Here is a 20920-nt window from a genome sequence, read left to right as displayed (position 1 = left end):
TTAATAACAATAATGATAATTTAATAACATTATATTACACAGTCAACTCTAAAATACTGCTCATCATAATATGTTTCATCACATTGGAATACAGAATTACAGTAAATGGTAAAGGTAAGGAACTCACGCGAATATTCTACGGACAATAAATAATAATATTTAGTCCACATATTTACATCTTATTATGTACACTCACTTGTGTTTTGTTCTACATTGACAGTCTAAATTGTAGCTAGTACAAACACTGGTTAAAGCTTAGAAAAACAAAGCTTAGAGTAAACTCTTGTTATTCAAGCTCCTCTTGGCCTGTCTTTGGCAAGTAGTAGCAGAGGATGCCAGCAACTGTAATGATAAATGTTATTACTAAATATATAGTCATAATGCTAAACGTTTAGAAGAAATAATATGCATATGTTTAAATTGATAGACAGCGCGATACTTTTGGTGATTATGAGTTATATGTATTTATTTTGTAGGTGATTTCATCGTCGTCGTTGTCGTCATAGTTCATGACATTGGACTTCCTACACCTTCCTTACTTATTTATTTTATAAAACATAAGTACTTATCTAGAGGTAAAATATATTTTGCTTTAAATAATATTTATATAAATTTAAATTGTTTACATATGTATAGTAACTTATTATAACTTACTAAACAGGAATGCTGAGAAGAGCACAATAGGTAAGATACAATTGAAGTCGATCCAGCAGCTGAAAATCAAGGTGCCTATTAGACCACCACATCGACCGGCAGCCAGTGTAAGCGCGGCGGCCATTACCCTGTGAAATGGTTAAAATATAAAATTATTTGTATATCCTCATGTGCCGTATATCAGGCCATCGTTGTGGATTCGATGCCCACTCGAGAAATTAATTATTTAATATTTTCATTTTCTCACTTTCCCTTCCAATAAGACAAAGCGCCAGCGCAGCGTCTCGAAAAATTGGCGGAGTAGGGGACAGAGTGTTTTAACATAATGTTACCTCTGCCTACCGCGTAAAGCGTAAAAAATATAAGACATTAAATGACAACAATTAAAAAACATTCTGTATAAACGAATTTTTCGATTATTGTGAGACTGTTCCATAATGATTTTATATCCTTAATTATTCTAAAATATTTTTACCTAAGGTTTGGCGGGAACAAGTCAACCGACATGCAGAACACAAGACTGATGGCGAGCGAGGTGAGGGCTGCGAGGATACACGATAACACTAAATTCTGAATGGAGTTCTGTACAAAGTACAGACCGATGGTGCCCACTCCGGCGAAACCGAGGGAGAACACTGAGAAAACGAAATGTCACAATTGATAAATAATAAGTTTTAAGAATTTAAATTTATTTTTTGGATGATTAATATCAGTCTCATTTATACCTAAATAACAAGATTAATTATTAGAAGCCAGTGGTGGCTGTAAACATGACGCGGTAGGTGGTGCATTCGATTCCCATTCGAGGAAATTAAATATTTAATATTTTTATTTCTTCACTCTGGTGCCGAGGCGCGGCGTTGACCCGACACTTAACAAGCAATGCTTTCAAAATTCGTTAAAAAGTGTCCTAATTCTAGGCTCCTTCTGCCTACCCTGTTACATGCAGAATACAGAGCGAAGCTGAAAAAATATATTAATCGTTTGAAGCAACGATTAGTACGTTTACAAAGTAACTACAAACAACATAAATAAGAATGATATTTTTTACAATCATTCTAGTAAACATATGAACTTAAAAATATTAAAAATAACTTACTAAGGAAGAACTTAGCGCCAAGTGTGTGTACGCAGAGTGGCAACAACAAAGAGGTAGGAATACAAGCCAGACTGACGAACAATATATACTTATACACATTGGGGTTTATAATGTTGTAACAATCAAAGGGGTCGTGGTGTCTGCCGTCCTTCTCGCCAATGCTGGAGACGTCGCAAACGGAGGCATACGTATTCGGGAAGCGCCATTTGAAATCTTCGAAACGGTTGAACACTTCAGGGAACCAGGTCAAAAGGGTGTAGTAGCTGAGGAATTAAGAATCTTAAATAAAGATTAAATATGGAATGTGCTTACTATAAAATACAAATAAGTACATATAATATGAATTATATTTTTGGATTATAATTAATACAATGTGTAAATTAATTATAAATTACGTATCATTATTGAAGACATAAATGGATATTGTATTGCCAAAATTTATGTAAACTTTCCTCTTTCCTCTATCAAAATAAATATTAAAAAAAGTATATTGCTTATACAAGTATGCATCTAAATTTCATTTAAGCATATAACCCGCCATATTTTTTTTATTTATTCATATATTCAATTATTAAAGAACGTATAAGTATACTCGTATATAAGATTATGAACACCTTTAGTTTACAATACTCGTCAATTGACGATTGGACACAATTGGACACAATTTTCGGATTGTTTATAAATTGACGGTAAGATTATAAACTAATCGTTTTCACAATCTTACGGTAACATATAAGTACATACTTTACTAATTGACACATAATTAAATATCATATATATGTTTTATATTTATTTTATTTTGTTAAATCATAAAATTCAATTCTCTATACCTGGTAGTTATGCCAAACTGGATAAAGGAAATGAGTATTGTGTATCTTCGGTAGGGTGCGCTACAAAGCGCCTTCGTTTGAGTCCAGATTTCGCTGAAATGCAGTTCCAAATCCTTGGGCTGACGCATGTTAATGTTACCTTTAAGACTCTTGTACTATTAAAAATAAATGTATTACGATTTAAGATTATAGAACAATTAATATTATAGATGTGAATGTAAGTTTGCTTGGTATCCCTTCACGCCCAAGCTCTACCTCTCCTACTTAACTGATTGTTATGATTCTATACACATATTCTTTAAGGTATTAGAAAGGACATTTTATACATAGGCTATTTTTTAATGAAATAGTTAAATTGAAAATATTATATTAATATAGTAAGTTCAATGTATGGCGAATACTTTGCAAGTATGTTACTTTATAAAAAAAATGTATTACCGGGTAGTTATCAGGATCATCGCCGGTGTTTAGTCCGTAGATGCTCTTGAGGCAGGCGAGGGCGTCGTCGTAGTTTCCGCACTCCATCAAGAACTGGGGGCTCTCTGGGAATGAGAACAGCCAGAAACCAAGTATTAGCGACGGAACACCGCACGCCACTACGAACCAGTTCCACGAGTCGTAAGAGAAGCTTCCGTTGCTGTAACGAACGACCCGGACGGAGACGATGCCCCACGCCAACACTGTGGAATTTAAATATGTGTAGTTTTTATTTTGTCGTTTACTCTGAGGTGGTAGATTTGCAAAATATTCTAAAAAAAATTACTGAACTGTATGTAAATTCTTGTATAAGCAAAATTATTAATGTACATTCTTCTGCCTGTACTATCCTAACTTGTATTTCCTATTTCCATTGATTTTATTAAAGTTAATAGAAATTATTGTATATTTTTTTAATAATTATTCCTTAATAAAACTCACATGACATTGAAATAACACCGAGGGTCCAGAACATTTCCAACCAATACAGGATCTTATCTCTGTATCTAATTTGCTGGAACTCTTCCAAGTATGGGAAACAGATATCCATTGTGCCTGCGACACTGGTAGGAAAAGTACATTTAAGTTATTTTATTTCTAAAAAAAAACAGAAAGTCAGATAACGTATATGTTTTTCTTGAATAGCAGGGTTGACAGTTCTAGTTTTTATAATAAGATTTTTTTATAGTGTGAGGGAGTTAGCATCTTCGCCTCCCCATCTATTAGGCTGACTTCTTAATAATAATAATTATTATTATATATTATTATGACTTCTTAATAATCAATAAAAAAGACATTGCTTTTAGGACGCAAAACTTTGTATAGAATAGAACAATTTAGAAAATTCTTTATTACACACAGAAAAAAGATACAAATAATAGAACAATAACAATAAGTTTATAAGATGTATTCAAAGGCGGTCTTATTGCTTCAGGCAATCTACAGATAACCCTTGGTAAATAAAGGACAATTTTTAACAATTAAATAATGCCTTTATTATTATTACTAGAAAATTAAAATAATCTAAGTAATATATTTCCCGGACAACCTAGACACTAAATATGGTAATATTTATTTTTCATTTATATATCTTTAATAATAATAACAATATTTTTTATAATTGCAGTACAAAAATATATGTATATAAGAGTATTTTAAATGAAAAACTTAAAACTTACGCGAAACCGTTGACAAATCTGCAAGCCATGAATATGGGAAACTTTTGGACATAGGAAGAGATGATACCCACGAATCCGTCGAGGAGCAGGGTCGAAACCAACACAACCTTACGTCCTTTTATGTTGGCTAAGCAACCCCAGAAGTATGAACCGAGGACCATGCCTGGAAAAAAATTGTACAAGTTTTACACAAATATAAAACTTGTATTATTGTGGAGAGACTTTGCACAGCATCTGTGACAGAGCGCTGTATACTTACTTACCTTTTAGCGAGAATTAACAGAATTTAATTTCCTATGAAAATATAAAGAAATATGACAATTACATATAAATATTATATATAGACCCCCAATTACCTAACATAGGGGCGGCAGACAGCCAGCCCTTACGGAAGGTTCTCATACGGAATTCGCATGTCGCGGCGGGCAACACAAACGACATGGTTGTGATGCTAATGGCGGTGCTGGCGTAGATCAGCCCCGTGATCAACAGAAGCCAATAGTGGAAACGGCCAAAACCTATAAATTATTAATGTCAATAATATTGTTTTATATAAATACAAATATATCAGTTACAATTATACTTCTATGGCTTTCGTCTTAGAAAAATCTTAATGCCATACTCGGTTCAAGAGAATGCGTGAAATAAAAAGAATGTCGCGTTATATTAATACAATTATATGAGTTGCATAGAAGTCATTACAAAGCCACTTACCTACCTACTAATTATATGTCAAAACCTTTCATTAGCATTTTTTTTAATTCATTTACATGAAATAACAATTTACATATTACATAAATATATATAATATATAAATTGGCTATAAGGTAGCTATATCTATACATAATGCTTATATTCTTTGGAAGTATTACAAAACAAACTTACCGGCCGCCGAAATCGCGGCTTCGTAGTCCGCTTCATATTGTAAAAAGTCTAAACCTGTAACAAAGAAGTAAAAGTATATACACAACACAAATTATCTGCTTAAATTTAACTATCAGTTAAGCACAGGTCTAATGCACCTCGTCACTGTAATATGGATTTCAACAGTCATTATTAGAAAACTATTGATATGATAGTTACTTATGTTAAAATCATAACTTAACCCATCAAAAGTCACCGTACTCATTTGAGTACAGCTATATTTCTTGGCATAAATTCCAGAATTCATAATAGTTCAAAATTACTTAATCTGTAAGGAAATTATAAATATTTTGCATCAGTGCTTCTGAAGTTTCAAGTTACAATTTAGAAAGAATATGTGGTTGATTGATTGATTTCTCGATATATGGCGTGCCAGTTGAGCACAATTCATTTCGCCAATGGAATATGTGGTTAATTTGAAACATAGCGCTATATAGAGTGGCCTATTGCTATTTCTTATGGACGTCACGCTTACCAACAAGTAAAAATATCTTAACCTTTTCTTTATTTAGTTTATATTGAAAAAAAGTTCACCGTCAGAGATATAATAATCTGTGATAAATTTTAAATTGATGAATGGATGAGTTTGCGGTGTAATAGGCAAATGTAAAGATTCAGTATCTACTAAGGTTAAGGTCTGCAAACAATATAGGTACCGGTAAATATCTTGTTAAGAAAATCAGTTTTAAGATAGGTATATCATATTTGGATATCAATTTTAAGCATTACGTAAAACAAACAAAATTGCACCAAAAATAACATTTAGGTAAACTAATTATCATTTGAGACAAATATCTTTTGAAATGCGAATTTGAATTTTATGTTTCCTAATCAATCAGGAGTAAGTATTCCTTTTCACGTCTTAATTATATAACGAGACAAAGGCATTTAAATGAGTCTACGGAGACGGTGTTTTTGTCTTGTCACGAGGGGTGGCTGTAGGTATTTGATTCGTGTCGAATGCAGCCTTGTCGACTATCAACTATTGTAATTAATACAATTCAAATTTAAACAATGCTTCTCCATGCAAATAGCACCGTATAATTTATAAATGGTAAATAACATGAGTAACACTGAAAAGCGGTAGTTGCAAGAAGGCTTTCTGTAAGACTTTGTTGTTTATCCGTACACATATTTTGTCTAGATTTAGTTATTAATATCACATGATAATATCGTATGTACTTGTAATAATTAATAGAATACTTACGTTTTAATCTGTGTAGCAGTCCGCTGATATAATTCATCTCATAAACATAATAGCGTCTATAAATTCAAAAATTAACAATTATCTTACACAATTTTAGAGTAAGTAAAGAATACACATTGATATGTTTAATTTTGTTTATTAAAATTATATAACATTGTAATAAATAAAATAAAGAAAAATATAAAACAATACATATAAACTGACATATTGATGAGGTTTATCTATGACTACAAAATGTTTGACAATCGATAAAAACCTTCTTGTCTTAAATTGAACCATAATTTGGGCGGTTATGTTTGGTTTGTAGGTAATGTGCAATAGTAATCAATATTTTTAAACTATGAAAAACATATAAAAATTAAAGAAGGTTTCCTAAAATCTAAATTATAAAAAGACAGTAATCTAACATGACGTTATATGTAACAAAATAACAAGATTATTCAAATATGCTGATATGTATAAGTATATCGTCTGTCAAAATTGATTAAATCTCGATATGTAACTTTACTTATAGGGATTTCAAGTCTCGTAGAAGCTGTACCAGATATGATTTCATATACATAAAAATAAAAACTTAAGTATAAATGTATATATGTTGTATAATTTCCCGGGTGAATTTATAATTAAAAATCTTTAAACCCGGTCAAATGCTACTCGGACTCACATACCGAGGTTCCCGTACCAATTTCAGGATTGTATGTCAACGGGAAGTACAATTTGAAATAGACAAACTTACATTTGCGTACGTATGCACTTATTTTATATTAAACAAAGTAAAATTATAGGTTTGTATTTTTTTTAAAACCCAAAATTCCCTTCCTTGTTTTAAGTTAACACAAATTACGTTTTCTGCAATAATGCGATATGATCTTTTACGCCCTTTACAAACTAGATGGCGTTGTTGTAAGTTAATCGCGTATTTCGATTGCATAATTTGACAAAAACCAAAAAATTTCGCTATTTTATTCCTAATGAACTCTCAATAAAGGAATTTTTTGAAGTACATACTCTTGTGGTATGTATATTTAATATATAAAATAATAATATAATAATAATAATTATAAGTATCCCCGCCTATTATATATGCAGGAGTAAACGATAAAGATTTTTTTTATATTTTTCTCATAACTGTCACGACTTGGTCTATCACCTGTTTTCGTCTTATCGTTGACTCTTGGGACAACCTGTATAAGTATTTAAATGGTGTTTTCATATAAAATATATAGATCTATTAAGAGTGTTGCTGGAATATTCGTCATGTGTAAATGTAACCTATGTATTCATATTTCTAAAAAAAAAAATATCGTTTAATTTATTGTCTTCACTTATTTTTAAGAAAATTGTATATTGTTTATGAAATATAATTTTAATCAAAACAATGTTTACATACGTCTCGTTTACATTCTTTTTCATACAATTGTAAAATTACAACAATAGCATAACCAATAACAGGGTTAAAAAAAAATAAAACAAACAAATAAGGAAGGACCTTTAATAACAATAATAATAATAATTTAAGAACATTATATTACACAGTCAACTCTAAAATACTGCTCATCTTACTTTCAAAACATTGGAATACTGAAATCACAGTAAGAAAATGGTAAAGGTAAGGAACGCACCCATATACTACGGACAATAAATAATAATACTTAGTCCACATATTTACATCTTATTATGTACACTCACTTCTTGTTTTGTTCTACATTGACAGTCTAAATTGTACTAGCTAGCTTAGAGTAAACACTTGTTAGTCGAGCGCCTCTTGTCCTGTCTTTGGCAAGAAGAAGCAGAGGATGCCAGCAACTGTAATATGAGATGTTGTCATTAAATATACAGATTATTAATTTAGTAGAAATTATTAATTTAGTTTTGTTTGTGATCCTCATTCGTTTCTATACGTCAAATTATAATAGAAAATTTATTAAGACTTATTTAAAAAAACGAATGTACTTATCTACTTAAAAAGATAAAAAAAATTAGCTAAAAGTTAACTATGCAAAATTTAAAAAAATATTAAAAATAACTTCATTCATAGTTCATAACATTGGACTTCCTCCATTTTCCTTACTCATTTATTTATCAAAACATATCTGGAGGTAAAACATAATTTGCTTCAAATAATAATTATATAAATTTAAATTGATGTTATATATATAATAATAATAATAATAATAATAATAACACTTTATTGCACTTTTACAATTGGACTATACATTTGACTTACACAGTATATATAAGATTAATGTGCAATGGCGGCCTTATCGCTAAGAGTGATCTCTTACAGGCAACCGACATTACAGGATATGTAGAACACAAACGCAGAACGGTGCAAAAAGCATTGAATTACTTTTAATAATAAAATAAAATATATTCTACAAACATATACCTAACTACTTACTATGATTACTTTAATATAAACATATATATTAATAAAATTACATATATAGATACAAATATATATATATATATATATATATATATACATATATATATACATAGATACATATATACACAGATACACATATACATGCATACACAAATATTCATACATAAACTAAGTGTAATAAAATCAGTTTATAGACTGTTCCAGGTAGTATTGTTTAAGACGACGTTTAAATATTCCAACCGTCTGAGATTTTCTGATATTCACCGGCAGCTCATTCCAGAGCTTTACTGTCTTGACAGTAAAGGAGTCACCATAGCGTTTCGATCGGGACAAAGGTGTTTGAAGGAGGTTGTCATTGCGGGAACGGAGACATTGGACATGAAGGGAATTCGACCCTAAGAACTTAAACCGTTCTTTAAGGTACGAAGGAGTAATAGGATGAAAAAGGATGGTATAAAGGAGAGTGAGGGAATGTAGATTACGCCTGTATTTTATTGAGAGCCATTTCAGTTGAGCACGAAACTGTGACACATGGTCGTACTTTTTAAGTCCAAATATAAATCTTATTATAGCATTTTGCAGACGCTCGAGCTTATTAAGCAGTTGCTGAGACAAATCCAGATAGCAAGAATCGGCGTAATCTAGAATGGGAAGGAGAAGATATGTAGTAACTTATTATAACTTACTAAACAGGAATGCTGAGAAGACTACAATAGGTATAACACAATTGATGTCGATCAAGTAGCCGAAGGACAAGTTGCCTATGAGACCACCACCTCGACCGGCAGTCAGTGAAAGCGCGGCTGCCATTACCCTGTGAAATTATTAAAATATTATATTGTATATCCTCATATGTCCTTTAAGAAACTGTGGGTTCGATTCCCATTCGGGGAATGAATTATTGGATATTTTAAATCTTTTGTCCTGCTAACAAGACAAAACGCGGTGTTAAGTTGCGCCACTCAACAAGCATGTCTCGAAAATTCTGCGGAAAGTGGATAACGGATTGTTTTAACATGATATTAACTCGGCCTACCGTGTCAAGCCTAAGAGATTTAGGACATCAAATGACAACATTTAAAAGTTAAAACATATACTGGTCAAAATATAAAATGGTTTTACCTAAGATTTGTCGGGAACAGGTCGACTAACACGCAGAACACAAGACTGATGGCGAGCGAGGTGAGGGCTTCGAAGATACACGATAGCACTAAATTCTGAATGGAGTTCTGTACAAAGTACAGACCGACGGTGACCACTCCGGCGAAACCGAGGGAGAAAACTGAGAAAAGAAGATGTTACAATTAATAAGTTTTAAGAAGCTAATAAATCTTATTTTCAGAATGCGGAGGAAAATAGTGGACGGAGTGTCTTAACACTAAGTTTCTTACACACGCAGTGAATTATATTTCTAATACGCCTTTTAAAATATATAGCAAAGATAAGTACTATCACATATGTAGAGTTAACTATAAACAAAGCATAACAACGATATAATTTTACAATTAACCTATAATGAAAATATTAACCTGAAAATAAATATTCAAACAAAACTTACTGAGGAAGAACTTAGCGCCAAGTTTGTGTACGCAGAGTGGCAACCACAGAGAGGTGGGGATACAGGCGAGGCCAACGATCAGAGTATGAGTATATACACTCTGGTCTATAATTTTCTCGCAATCGTAGGGGTCGAGGTTCGTATCGTCCTTCACCACGATGCTGGAGACGTCGCAGACCGACGCAGACGTATTCGGGAAGCGGTGCTCGAACTCTTCGTAACGGTTGAACAATTCAGGGAACCAGATCATGAGGGTGTAGTAGCTGAGGAATTAAAATAATTGCATATATACCTACTTACCTAATTATTATAATATACAAATATAAATTGTATTATAATTAATACAATGTGTGAATCCATACCTATATTATAAATTCGAAAGTAACTCTGTCTGTCTGTCTGTCTTTTACGCAATCAGGGCCAAACCGCTAATTTAATTGTGATAAAATACTCATAGAGAGAGATACTTGAGGGTCTCGGGATGAACATAGGATACTTTTTTTTTCATATTTGTAATATTTTCGATATATATCAATATATTAAAATACTTATTAATTTGACATGCAATTAATTCCGCCATGTTAATAACAACCGCCGTTGCTAAGCAACCATTTCCAAAGTTTGTTGTTAGAAAACGTCACCCAAAATGAGCTTGCGTAACGCATCTCTCTGTTGAAAACTGAAAATAATTTCATAATTATATTTTATAAATATTCGTATAGTTCAAGCGGGCGTAGCCGCGTTTGAGTCCACTAGTTAACTATAAATTATATCTACAAAGATTCACATCAATTATTTTGCATTTTTAAAATTTGATAAATAATGTAAACGTTTCTTTCCTTAAAATAATAAAAAATATATATGTTGCTTATACTCATATGCACCTAAATCTCATTTGAGTGTAAAATCCAACATATTTAACACATAAGTACCATATTTATATATTTTGATATGAGGAATGGAGTGTCTTAACACTAGGTGTCCTTTTATACGGCACTGAAGCTGATTTTTTACAATTTTATTTTGTAAAATTATAAAATTGAATTCTTTATACCTGGTAGTTAAGCCAAACTGGATAAGACAAGTGAGTATTGTGTATTTCAGGTAGGGTGCTCTGCAAAGCGCCTTCGTTTGAGTCCAGATTTCGCTGAAAAGTCGTTTCAGATCCTTGGGCTTACGCATGCTCAAGCTTCGCACTGATTTTTGTGAGCTCTGCGATGCCACGGAAATTGTACGGACTTTTTCTTTAAGGCTCTTGATCTAATGAAAAGAAATGTATTAAGATTTAAGATCAATGAATTGATTGTTTATAAATGATGTTTATAACTAGTTTTCAATATATGTATATATTGAAATATTATCAGTTACATAAAAATTAGTCGAGCGAGCAAAGCCGCGTTTGAGTCTAATCATGTAAACAATCTATATTTAGATAGCTTTACTTTGGACATAATAGTAAAAAAAATAGTTAAATTGAAAATATATTAAAGTAATAAGCTAAATGTATCGCAAATACTATGAAATACTATGAAAGTAAGTAATTTTATGAGAAAAATGTATTACCGGGTAGTTGTCAGGATCATCGCCAGTGTTCTGTCTGTAGATGCTCTTGAGGCAGGCGAGGGCGTCGTCGTAGTCTCCGCACTCCATCATGAACTTGGGGCTCTCTGGGAACGAGAATAGCCAGAAACCAAGCAAGAGGGACGGAATACCGCACGCCGCTACGAACCAGTTCCACGAGTCGTAAGAGAAGCTTCCGTTCTCGATACGAATACCCTCGATGGGTATGATGCCCCACGCAATCACTGTGGAATTTAATTACAATTTTTATCTTGTTTTTTTTTCTGAGCAAAGAAATTACAAATTAGCTTAGATTTACAAAATATGCTAAAAACTTGACTTTTTTTATTTTTCCTAATTTTATTTAAACTAATAGAATTAGTAGTAAATTATAATAAGTAAATATTCCTTAATAAAACTTACATGGCAGCAAAATAACACCGAGGGTCCAGAACATTTCCATCCAGCACAGGATCTTTTCTCTGTATTTGGTTTGCTGGAATTCTCCCAAGTATGGGAAACAGATTCCCATTGCGCCTGCGACACTGGAAGGAAAAGTACATTTAAAATTATTCTATTTCTACAAAAAGAATAAAAAAGGCAAATAATGTCTCTTTTTTTCCGCATAGTAGAGTTGACATTAAGAACCCCAAGGTAATTTTTTTGTATTAGGTGCTTTATCGGGCACGCCGTCATATTCTCTATGCTGACTGACTTATTAAAGATATTGTGCTTAGAATGGAAAAGTTAATGCCTTGCTTTTATGACTAGAAAATTAAAATAATCTAAGTAATATCTTTCCGGGATAGCCTAGATACCGACCATAGTTGATAATATTAACAATATTTTTAATAATTTAAATATTTTTATAATGTTAATATAAGTATATTTTAGATGAATAACTAAAACTTACGCGAAACCGTTGACAAATCTGCAAGCCATGAATACGGGTAAGATTTGGACAAAGGAGGAGATGATGCCCACGAATCCGTCGAGGAGCAGGGTCGATACCAACACAACCTTACGTCCTTTAGTGTCGGCCAAGCAACCCCAGAAGTATGAGCCGAGGACCATGCCTGGAAAAAAATATTAATCTTTTTGTAATCTATATTTTTGGAAAAATTGTGTGGCTAACGCTATCAATTAAGTTTTTGTTTTCATATATCTAACATTTAAATTAAAATATTAGATGTAGATTTAAATATATTTATCTACTATTTAAATATTATGTAATATTTTGAATTAACTGAACTAAATAACATAAATATATAATATTCATCTATTAAATTAATTGTATATATTGGAGTATATATGGTATGCTATATTATTATATGGTTTATATTATATGTATAACTATTTATTATATGTATATTTATATATTTATTGGATGTGTATGTATGTATATGTATGTATATTTTACTTCTGCACACCTGCATACTTATTATCCCACATGACAAGGTCGGCTGGGAGATAATGCTTTTAGCGTTAAGCCCGCCTTTTGTACATTGTTTTTTTGTAATTTTGTGCAATAAAGTATATATAAATAAATAAATAAACTTTCAGCGATGAAGTTACGCATATGTATATTTAAAAAAAAACCACAATATTTAAAAAATATTATTTAACACTTATTCTTTTGCTATATTTTTTTTTAAATATAACAGCTACATATAAATATAATATATAAAGCCTTATTACCTAACATAGGGGCGGCAGTCAGCCAACCCTTATCGGACGATGTCATACGGAAGTCGCATGTTGCGGCGGGCAACACAAACGACACTATAGTGATGCCGATGGCGGTGTTGGCGTAGATCAGCCCCGTGATCGCCAGTAGACAGAAATGGAAACGGCCAAAACCTACAAATTATTAAAGTAAAGTTAAATTTAGAAGTTAATAACTTATTCATATGGTCAAAAAAGGTATAGCTTATAAGTTAAGTGTTATCTTGTTTACCTAATGAAAAAGAAAAGTAAATTGAAAATGAAGGTTACATACGAGTTCAAGCTTCTCACTGTATTCCGCCGTAGCAGAGTAGACAAAGGTAACATGGAAGTTGGGAACCTAGTGTTAAGACACTCCGTTCCCTTTAAGACACTTCCGTTCCCTATTTTCATCGCTAGATTCACCAAAGCGAGGAAATATTAAATATTTCATGAATCTACAGCTGTCGCGTAAATATTCAAGTCAACGGAGGTTCTATCATGAATAAGGTTATCAATTACAAATATATTCCGATATTCATTTAAGGCATATAATGGACATGATAAATACTTCTTAGTCAACAATTATGACTAGGGCTTATGTTCTAGAAAATTTTTCACTTACCATACTCGGTTTAAGGGAATGCGTGAAATGTAAAGAACGCCTCGTAATATTATTACAATTATATAAGTTGCATAGAAGTAAACACAAAACTACTTATCTACTATTTAATGTCAAAAACTTTTATTAGCATTTTTTAATTTCATTTATATGAAATGAATATGTAAATTGTACATATTTATGTATTTACTATATATAGCTATATCTAACTTACCGGTCGCCGAAATCGCGGCTTCGAAGTCAGCTCCATGCTCTAAAAAGTCTAAACCTGTAATAAAGAAATAAAGGTATAAATACAACACAAATATCACAAATCTAGTTATTACCTAATCTAGAAATAGAATTATCTGCTTAAACTTAACTGATAACACAGGTCTAATGCACCTCGTCACTGTAATATGGGCTTCAAGAGTCATTATTAACTGATAGTTATGTTAAAATCATAATTTAATATATTTATTAGAAGTATTTGCCCAGAACCAACTACGGGATGTAAGAAAACAAGAATGTCATTAGCAAAAAAGATTTCAAAAAATATATTTGACTACCCACCAATATTTATAAAAAATGTCACATAATATTTGCAAATACTCGTATACTTAAATAAGAAATTCTTAAAAATTCCTTTAAATACTAGAATTAAATAGTCAAATTAATATGTTTTACATTACGTTATATATATTTATCTTGTTAGTATTATAAGATTTTGATTATTTAGATGAAACTGTTTATTGAACTGTTATTCTCCATTCATGACCACAGAGTACTGCAAAATATTGGAAAAGTCTCCAAAAAATATATAATACTAAATATATGAATCCGGACACAGAGTTTCATTTAAAATATTGTTAAAAGTTCGGATTCCTTTTCAGTACAAGTCATTTAAAAGTTAAAACTAACTAAAGTTGACTAAAAGTTTGGAAGCGGAGATATCTTAACATTAAATATTGATAAAATATCGTTTTTATCAAAAGCACTCAGAATATTCATCTTATCGATATCTATCTGCGTTTAAGATTACGATTTAGTAACCGTGTACAAAAATAATGTGGCCTAGCACTATTATGTAAAAGGCAAATATTTTTGAAATTTACCTTCGTGATAGTAAGCGAAGAGGTTATTTTAATATAAATATGCCTAGGGCCTAGACCAAAACGAATGGAAATGGCGAAAAATGAATTTAATTACTATTAAAGATATCAAATTCAAGTATGTTTACTAAAGCTTATCTAAGCCAAGCAATTGAAACTGTGGACACAGTCACGATTTAATTGAACTAGCCGTTAGGGTATTAGTTCTGAAGATCATGATGTACAAGTCATTCTTATAAAATTAAACGAGTACTGAGTAGTGGTAAGTGTGCGTCAGTCTCGTTTACCGAGGGTTCCGTAACAATTTCTGGATGTCAGGTCAAGAGAAAATACAATTTATAGGTAGAAGTTGAAAGTATGCTATCATTTTGTATGAAATGAACTACAGTTGTAAGTTTAAGGTTCTACAGTAAATTCTCATAGAAAACATCTCGTGGCAAATTTTGTAAATATAGGCATTAGGCATTTCTTTTGAGGCAGGGAACCATAAAAATACATCGATATAGTTATGTAATAATTTTAAGCTTCCGCGAGCTGTGATAATTTTTAAGTCTTGATTTGCTAAAATTTTTGTTTAAAGTCTTAGGTCTTTAGTTTAAAGACGATGTGTATATAGGTTTAGTGTTCAATAAAAGTCCTTAAAAGGACAGGACACTCCATGAAATACACAAAAAAATTGAAAATAAATGCGAACATTATTTATTTATTAAAACGATACCTTAAAATTAAGCCTTACTTACTTACATTCGACGTTATCTTATCTAATGACACTAGTAGCATCTGAATCAATTTTACAAAATGAGATGAGGAGGGTTTTACCACAATGCCACAGTAAATAAATCATTTGTGACATATCTAAACATTCGCGTTATCATTTGCTTGCTCTAGAGCGGCAAATACGAGCGACAGTGGCACGGTCACTACGGCATTGTTAGTACGCCAAGGTGTTTTGATGAAATATGTTTAAATATGTAATTAAGTATACAAAAATGTTCTGTTTTTTGGCTTTTGGCGCCAGAGCGAAGAAATGAAAATATTTTTTCATCAGCCTATCGCCGTCCCCACGCCAACCAACCTGGTCTTGGGCTTCTCGCATCCGGTGCTAGCCACCTTCTTTAAATCGTCTGTCCATCGTGCTGCAGGGCGCCCTAAGCGCTTGCCTAAGCGCGGTCTCCACAATGACTAATAATTCATTCCCTCGAATGGGAATCGAAACTACAACCGTCGCGTTCCAGTACTCTCTTGTACCACTGGCCTACGACGGTCTCCAAAAATTACGCGGAATGTGAGGAAATGGAATTCCTTCTGCCTAAGCTGCTGATTTACTGAGCTGATTTTTTTTATTAAAAATGTTTCATGATGTCCACAATGGATCTCATCTTCATCTCATCCGGCTTATCTGGTTGTGACTAATACTTGATAGTTCAGAGATAAAATTATTAGAGATCACAGATATGGAAATAACCATTGTATTTTTTTGTTATTTTTCAGGTTTTATTTTTTAGACATTAGGTATTCTATATTATTCATCGAATACTCCTATATACGATTAGTAGTTGAGATAATAGATTTTTAACGATATAGATTCACAATATATATAAATAAATATAATAAAAAGTAATAGCATATTAGTAATAAAAAAAGTGCGACTCGGATTTACACACCGAGGCTTTCGTACCAATTTCAGGATTGTACGTCAACGACAATCTTAAATTTCCGGGCATATGCACTTATTTTATACAAAGTGAACTACAAATAAAAATTTATAATGATTTTTTCAATGAAATAATGATAAATTTTCAGTTAATTTCGTTTGAATATATTGTTAGTTCTAACTTCGTGTCAAATTTCATAACTATCGTACTGTAGGTCTATTGGAAGTACTTAATGTGTTTTGATTACACGGCAAATTTCATACAAAATGCAACAAAACATAAATAAATAAATGCTTGTATCTTTTGTTTGCATTGAGTTGGAACCTAGATTTTTTCAGTACTTTAAGGGGCTATAGATTTGAATATTTTCCATAAATACCTCTACGTAATTGTACAGGGGTCCCCTTTTATTTTTTGAGATACGGAAGCTCAAATTAAAGTTTCAGTTTCATAAAAATGTTATATACAGCGAATTCACAATTTTTTATTTGAGAATAATATGTAAATGTGACACTTATAAAACGTATTATGTAAAAAACAGGCTGATGTTCAAACACTTTTTGTTAAAACATCGCACCCTTAGATATACAATGACATATTTAAAAATATCAAGTTTTGGGAAACGTCAAATAAAGATTTGTAGAATTACGTTTTGGTACAAAACTTAGGCTAAGAAAATCATTTTAGATGATACACTGGTAAATGTTTTTTAAATTAATTGATAATTTATTTAACTATATTATTTCTTTCTTTCTCAAAATCATGGTTTTTTTTATATTATTAATAGTAAGAAATATATTGGACATTTTCTTTGTTAGGTTAGGTAAAAAAATTACCACTTGTAATTTTTTTACCAAAATATTATATAATAGTTTTGGCATTCCAGAGGAAAGTCGACAACGGAGTGTTTTAGCACTCTGTTTCTTCTACTTGCCTTGGTAATAAGCGCGCATAGCGTTAATTTAATGAAATATATCTTAAGGATAAGATACTTTAAAGATGACAATAATTTTGTAAATAAATAGATATTTCTAATTGATTATTTACAAAAAATATCAACGCACTACCATATATTATAGTAATTAAAAAACTTTTCTTTTTTGCTTATTGCTTTGCTTAATGAATGAAACTAAAATGACGTTTTCTATTAAGGTAAGTTATTATTTTTTCTTTAACCAGTTATTAATTATTCAGTATTATAATTATTATGGTTTATTATTAATCTACTCGTAGAAGAAATATAATTAAATGTTTTTAAACGATAAAAAAAAATACTTTTTTCCTAGCAGTTGACAAAGTAGAACTTGTACATCTATAGTGTATTTTTTTGTATAAAAACAGTAAAAAATAAAGATTGGCGAACAAAAATTTTAGCAAATTTAAGATTCACTAGACTTATTTAGTTTATTTCATGTCAGTCAATTCTTTAAATCATTCTTAGTCATCGCGACGGCTGTCTCTATTTTCGCGAGAACAATACTAGAAGATTTTGTCTTAAATAATAATTTAAGCAGATATTGTTATAGAGTATGAGTGACAGGCGTGTTGCTTCCGATTTTCGTAATAAGTAAATGTTTCGCTGTCATTGTGTGTTTGTCTTTGTGCACGAGCAAACCTGCTGAACTTGACTTTTCAACAACAATCAAAATGCATAAAAATGGTAATGAATCTTGTAACATACGAGTATACCTGATATGTATATTTAGTGCTTACGTCACTAAGTTGCTAAATTAGCATAAACATAATAAGGACTATAGTTACAATGGCCGAAAATATCTATAATTAATTGCATTATAAGAAATAACAAAAATGTAAAAAAAATATATATTGATTATATTTACAGATATTGTATTAATATAAATTAAATAAACCTATCATCCCTCAACAATACTTTCCTCAAAAAAAAAACAAAAAAATAATAATAATAAAAAAAAAATACAAAATCAACTCACCCATCTTTAAACAGAATAATAAATCACTTCACAATAAAAAAAAAAAAATAACGTCCGGTCGAGATCACGTTCTATGGGCCTACCGGCGGCGTTGCATCGTCACCTGAATGCAGCGTATGCGCATGGGCTGGAGCGCTCGTACGCAAAGGCTCGTGCGCAAGGGTGTCGCGTGTCGGCCACAACGGCTTCTATGCGAATGTCGACTCACTACCGGCTCCTACTGAGGATTCCTTGCATGCTGATAACGATAAGGTCGCCCGATCGCTCATCTCGCGTTATCTAGACGGTGGCCGCGATCAATCTCCTTACGTGACTTCTAGCCTTCCTTACAGTTATGTAACATCGACGTAAGCTGGGCTTTGTATCTAATTGCTTTTATGTGCTTTGTTTGGACACTGTTTTTTGATAGGACATTAAAAGTTGCCGAAGCAACTCTGAACTGTCTGAACACAACTCGCTCATAAAGTCCTTGTGATAGAGAAACCACTGCATAGCTCTCAACATCATCATCAATACACTGGTTTTGCGCCCAAGCCATTATTCCGTTTTGTGGGGTCCATTTAGTGGAAAACTTTTTGCAAATTTGAGACTTTTAAAAAAACGTACGTCCGTTAATCTTATCCAATAGCTCAGCAACCAGTCCATTCAAACTCCATTCCATAGTCCCAATTTAGCTTTCTATATTTTCCATAGTTCCCACGTATTATCCTGGGACCAATCTGGGTTACTCAAAGTCGTCAACTGTCTGTGGTTACTCAAAGATGGATGCCGGTTAATACGTCACAGTAAAACTAAAATAATATTTATAAATAATATTTAAGTGCAGTAAAAATAAAAAAAACCAAATTAATTTATAAAAAGACAAAAAAGTGTAATTCAGAAAGGTGCAAAACGCAATGATCAATTCACAGTTACTTAACATAAATAGCGAAATATAATAAATAAACATCATATTTATAAATAAGTTATCTATATTGATATAAATATACATATATTTCTATATAAACATACACAAACATACATAAATACAAATAGAGACATTAACAAAATGTCAAATGTCCTAAAGATTTAATTTGAGATAGCGCTGCTTAAGACGTCTTTTATATATTGGGACCGTCTCAGTTCCAGTAGCAGCTCATTCCAGAGTTTTACTGTCTTTTCAGTAAAAGAGTCGCCATAGCATTTTGTGCGGCACAACGGTACTTCCAGAAAGTTGTTATTACGAGAACGGAGGGTTTGGGAGTGTTGGGTGTCCGACCCCAGGAACTTTAAACGTTCCTTGAGGTGCAATGCTGCAACAGGATGATAAAGGAAGGTGTAGAGTAGTGTAAAGGAATAGCGTCTATGTTTTTATTGACAACCACTTAAGTTGATTACGGCACATGGTCGTGTTTTCTTAATCCAAAGATGAATCTTATTAGCAGGTGTTGCAGGCGCTCGAGCTTACTAAGAAATTGCTATACTATTTTATTTTTCATAAATTACATAAAGTAAAATATAAAAAAAAAGAATGCGATTTTATATACACAGCAAAAAATATTCTACAATGAACCATATTTCTTGATAAGTCGCTTACTTCACAGTCAATTTAAAATGTCTCGGTTTTAATCAAGCAGAGTTATTTCGTCCCAAGGCGACCCCGAGGATTGGGCTGCAAAGCCGCAAACAAACTCTAATGAACATCGGTATAAGACGATTTGCCCCCTTAGGAATATACTGTTTAATAATTTAGAATTTTATTTGCGTATACAATGACGTTTAAAATTAAACCTTTTTTTATTTAAAAATAAGAGGATCTGATAAGAAAATTGAAAATGAAAATTGTAACAATTAGAAATAAGATTATAAACAAGATATGCCTTTGTAATGTAACACATATTAATACATATAAATTGTTCGTTTTGTACAATTATTTCATTTCAATACTTTAAAAGAGATGAAAACAACTTTCATATAAAACTTCAAAACAAATTAATAATATTACTAATTAGTACCTAAATGTTTATAAAAAGATAATACA

At 31.6% G+C, this 20920-nt stretch overlaps 2 protein-coding genes and 1 long non-coding RNA gene across 9 annotated transcripts; 1 reads left to right on the top strand and 2 right to left on the bottom strand.

The window, feature by feature from the left end:
- Window positions 1-15: 15 nt before the first annotated feature.
- Window positions 16-7394, bottom strand: LOC146538325 (synaptic vesicle glycoprotein 2B-like). 5 transcript variants are annotated; one of them, XM_085186645.1, is made up of 12 exons: window positions 7106-7394; window positions 6370-6425; window positions 5124-5177; window positions 4595-4756; window positions 4239-4401; window positions 3502-3623; window positions 3022-3263; window positions 2584-2738; window positions 1754-2016; window positions 1130-1289; window positions 655-782; window positions 16-342 (listed from the first exon to the last, which is right to left on the bottom strand). In XM_085186645.1, the coding sequence occupies exons 2-12, from the start codon at window positions 6404-6406 to the stop codon at window positions 287-289; spliced, it is 1542 nt and encodes a 513-aa protein (XP_085042771.1). In that variant the 5' UTR covers window positions 6407-6425; window positions 7106-7394; the 3' UTR covers window positions 16-286. The 5 variants fall into 5 exon arrangements, with proteins under 5 accessions (XP_085042771.1, XP_085042770.1, XP_085042773.1 ...); XM_085186644.1 differs by having other exon boundaries at window positions 6370-7393; XM_085186647.1 differs by lacking the exon at window positions 6370-6425 and having other exon boundaries at window positions 7106-7389.
- On the top strand, window positions 665-3462 carry LOC146538326 (uncharacterized). Its single transcript, XR_014878052.1, has 2 exons — window positions 665-792; window positions 1135-3462. It is a non-coding gene; the product is annotated as an uncharacterized LOC146538326 (long non-coding RNA).
- Window positions 7395-7847: 453 nt separating the features above from the next.
- Window positions 7848-19106, bottom strand: LOC146538324 (synaptic vesicle glycoprotein 2B-like). Of its 3 annotated transcripts, none has more exons than XM_085186641.1 (11): window positions 18901-19106; window positions 14417-14470; window positions 13575-13736; window positions 12790-12952; window positions 12300-12421; window positions 11880-12121; window positions 11371-11576; window positions 10317-10579; window positions 9881-10040; window positions 9445-9572; window positions 7848-8175 (listed from the first exon to the last, which is right to left on the bottom strand). In XM_085186641.1, exons 1-11 carry the CDS (start codon window positions 18902-18904, stop codon window positions 8120-8122), a joined length of 1560 nt encoding a protein of 519 aa, XP_085042767.1. In that variant the 5' UTR covers window positions 18905-19106; the 3' UTR covers window positions 7848-8119. The 3 variants fall into 3 exon arrangements, with proteins under 3 accessions (XP_085042767.1, XP_085042766.1, XP_085042768.1); XM_085186640.1 differs by lacking the exon at window positions 18901-19106 and adding an exon at window positions 14567-14714 and having other exon boundaries at window positions 14417-14473; XM_085186642.1 differs by lacking the exon at window positions 18901-19106 and adding an exon at window positions 14565-14637.
- Window positions 19107-20920: the final 1814 nt, after the last annotated feature.

Source organism: Heliconius melpomene, chromosome 6, assembly GCF_056956725.1.
Source record: "Heliconius melpomene rosina isolate 202511_hmr_F chromosome 6, ASM5695672v1, whole genome shotgun sequence".
Classification (NCBI taxonomy): Eukaryota; Metazoa; Arthropoda; class Insecta; order Lepidoptera; family Nymphalidae; genus Heliconius; species Heliconius melpomene.
The sequence above is the reverse complement of the archived record's forward strand: the minus strand, read 5'-3'. Positions and strand labels throughout refer to the sequence as shown.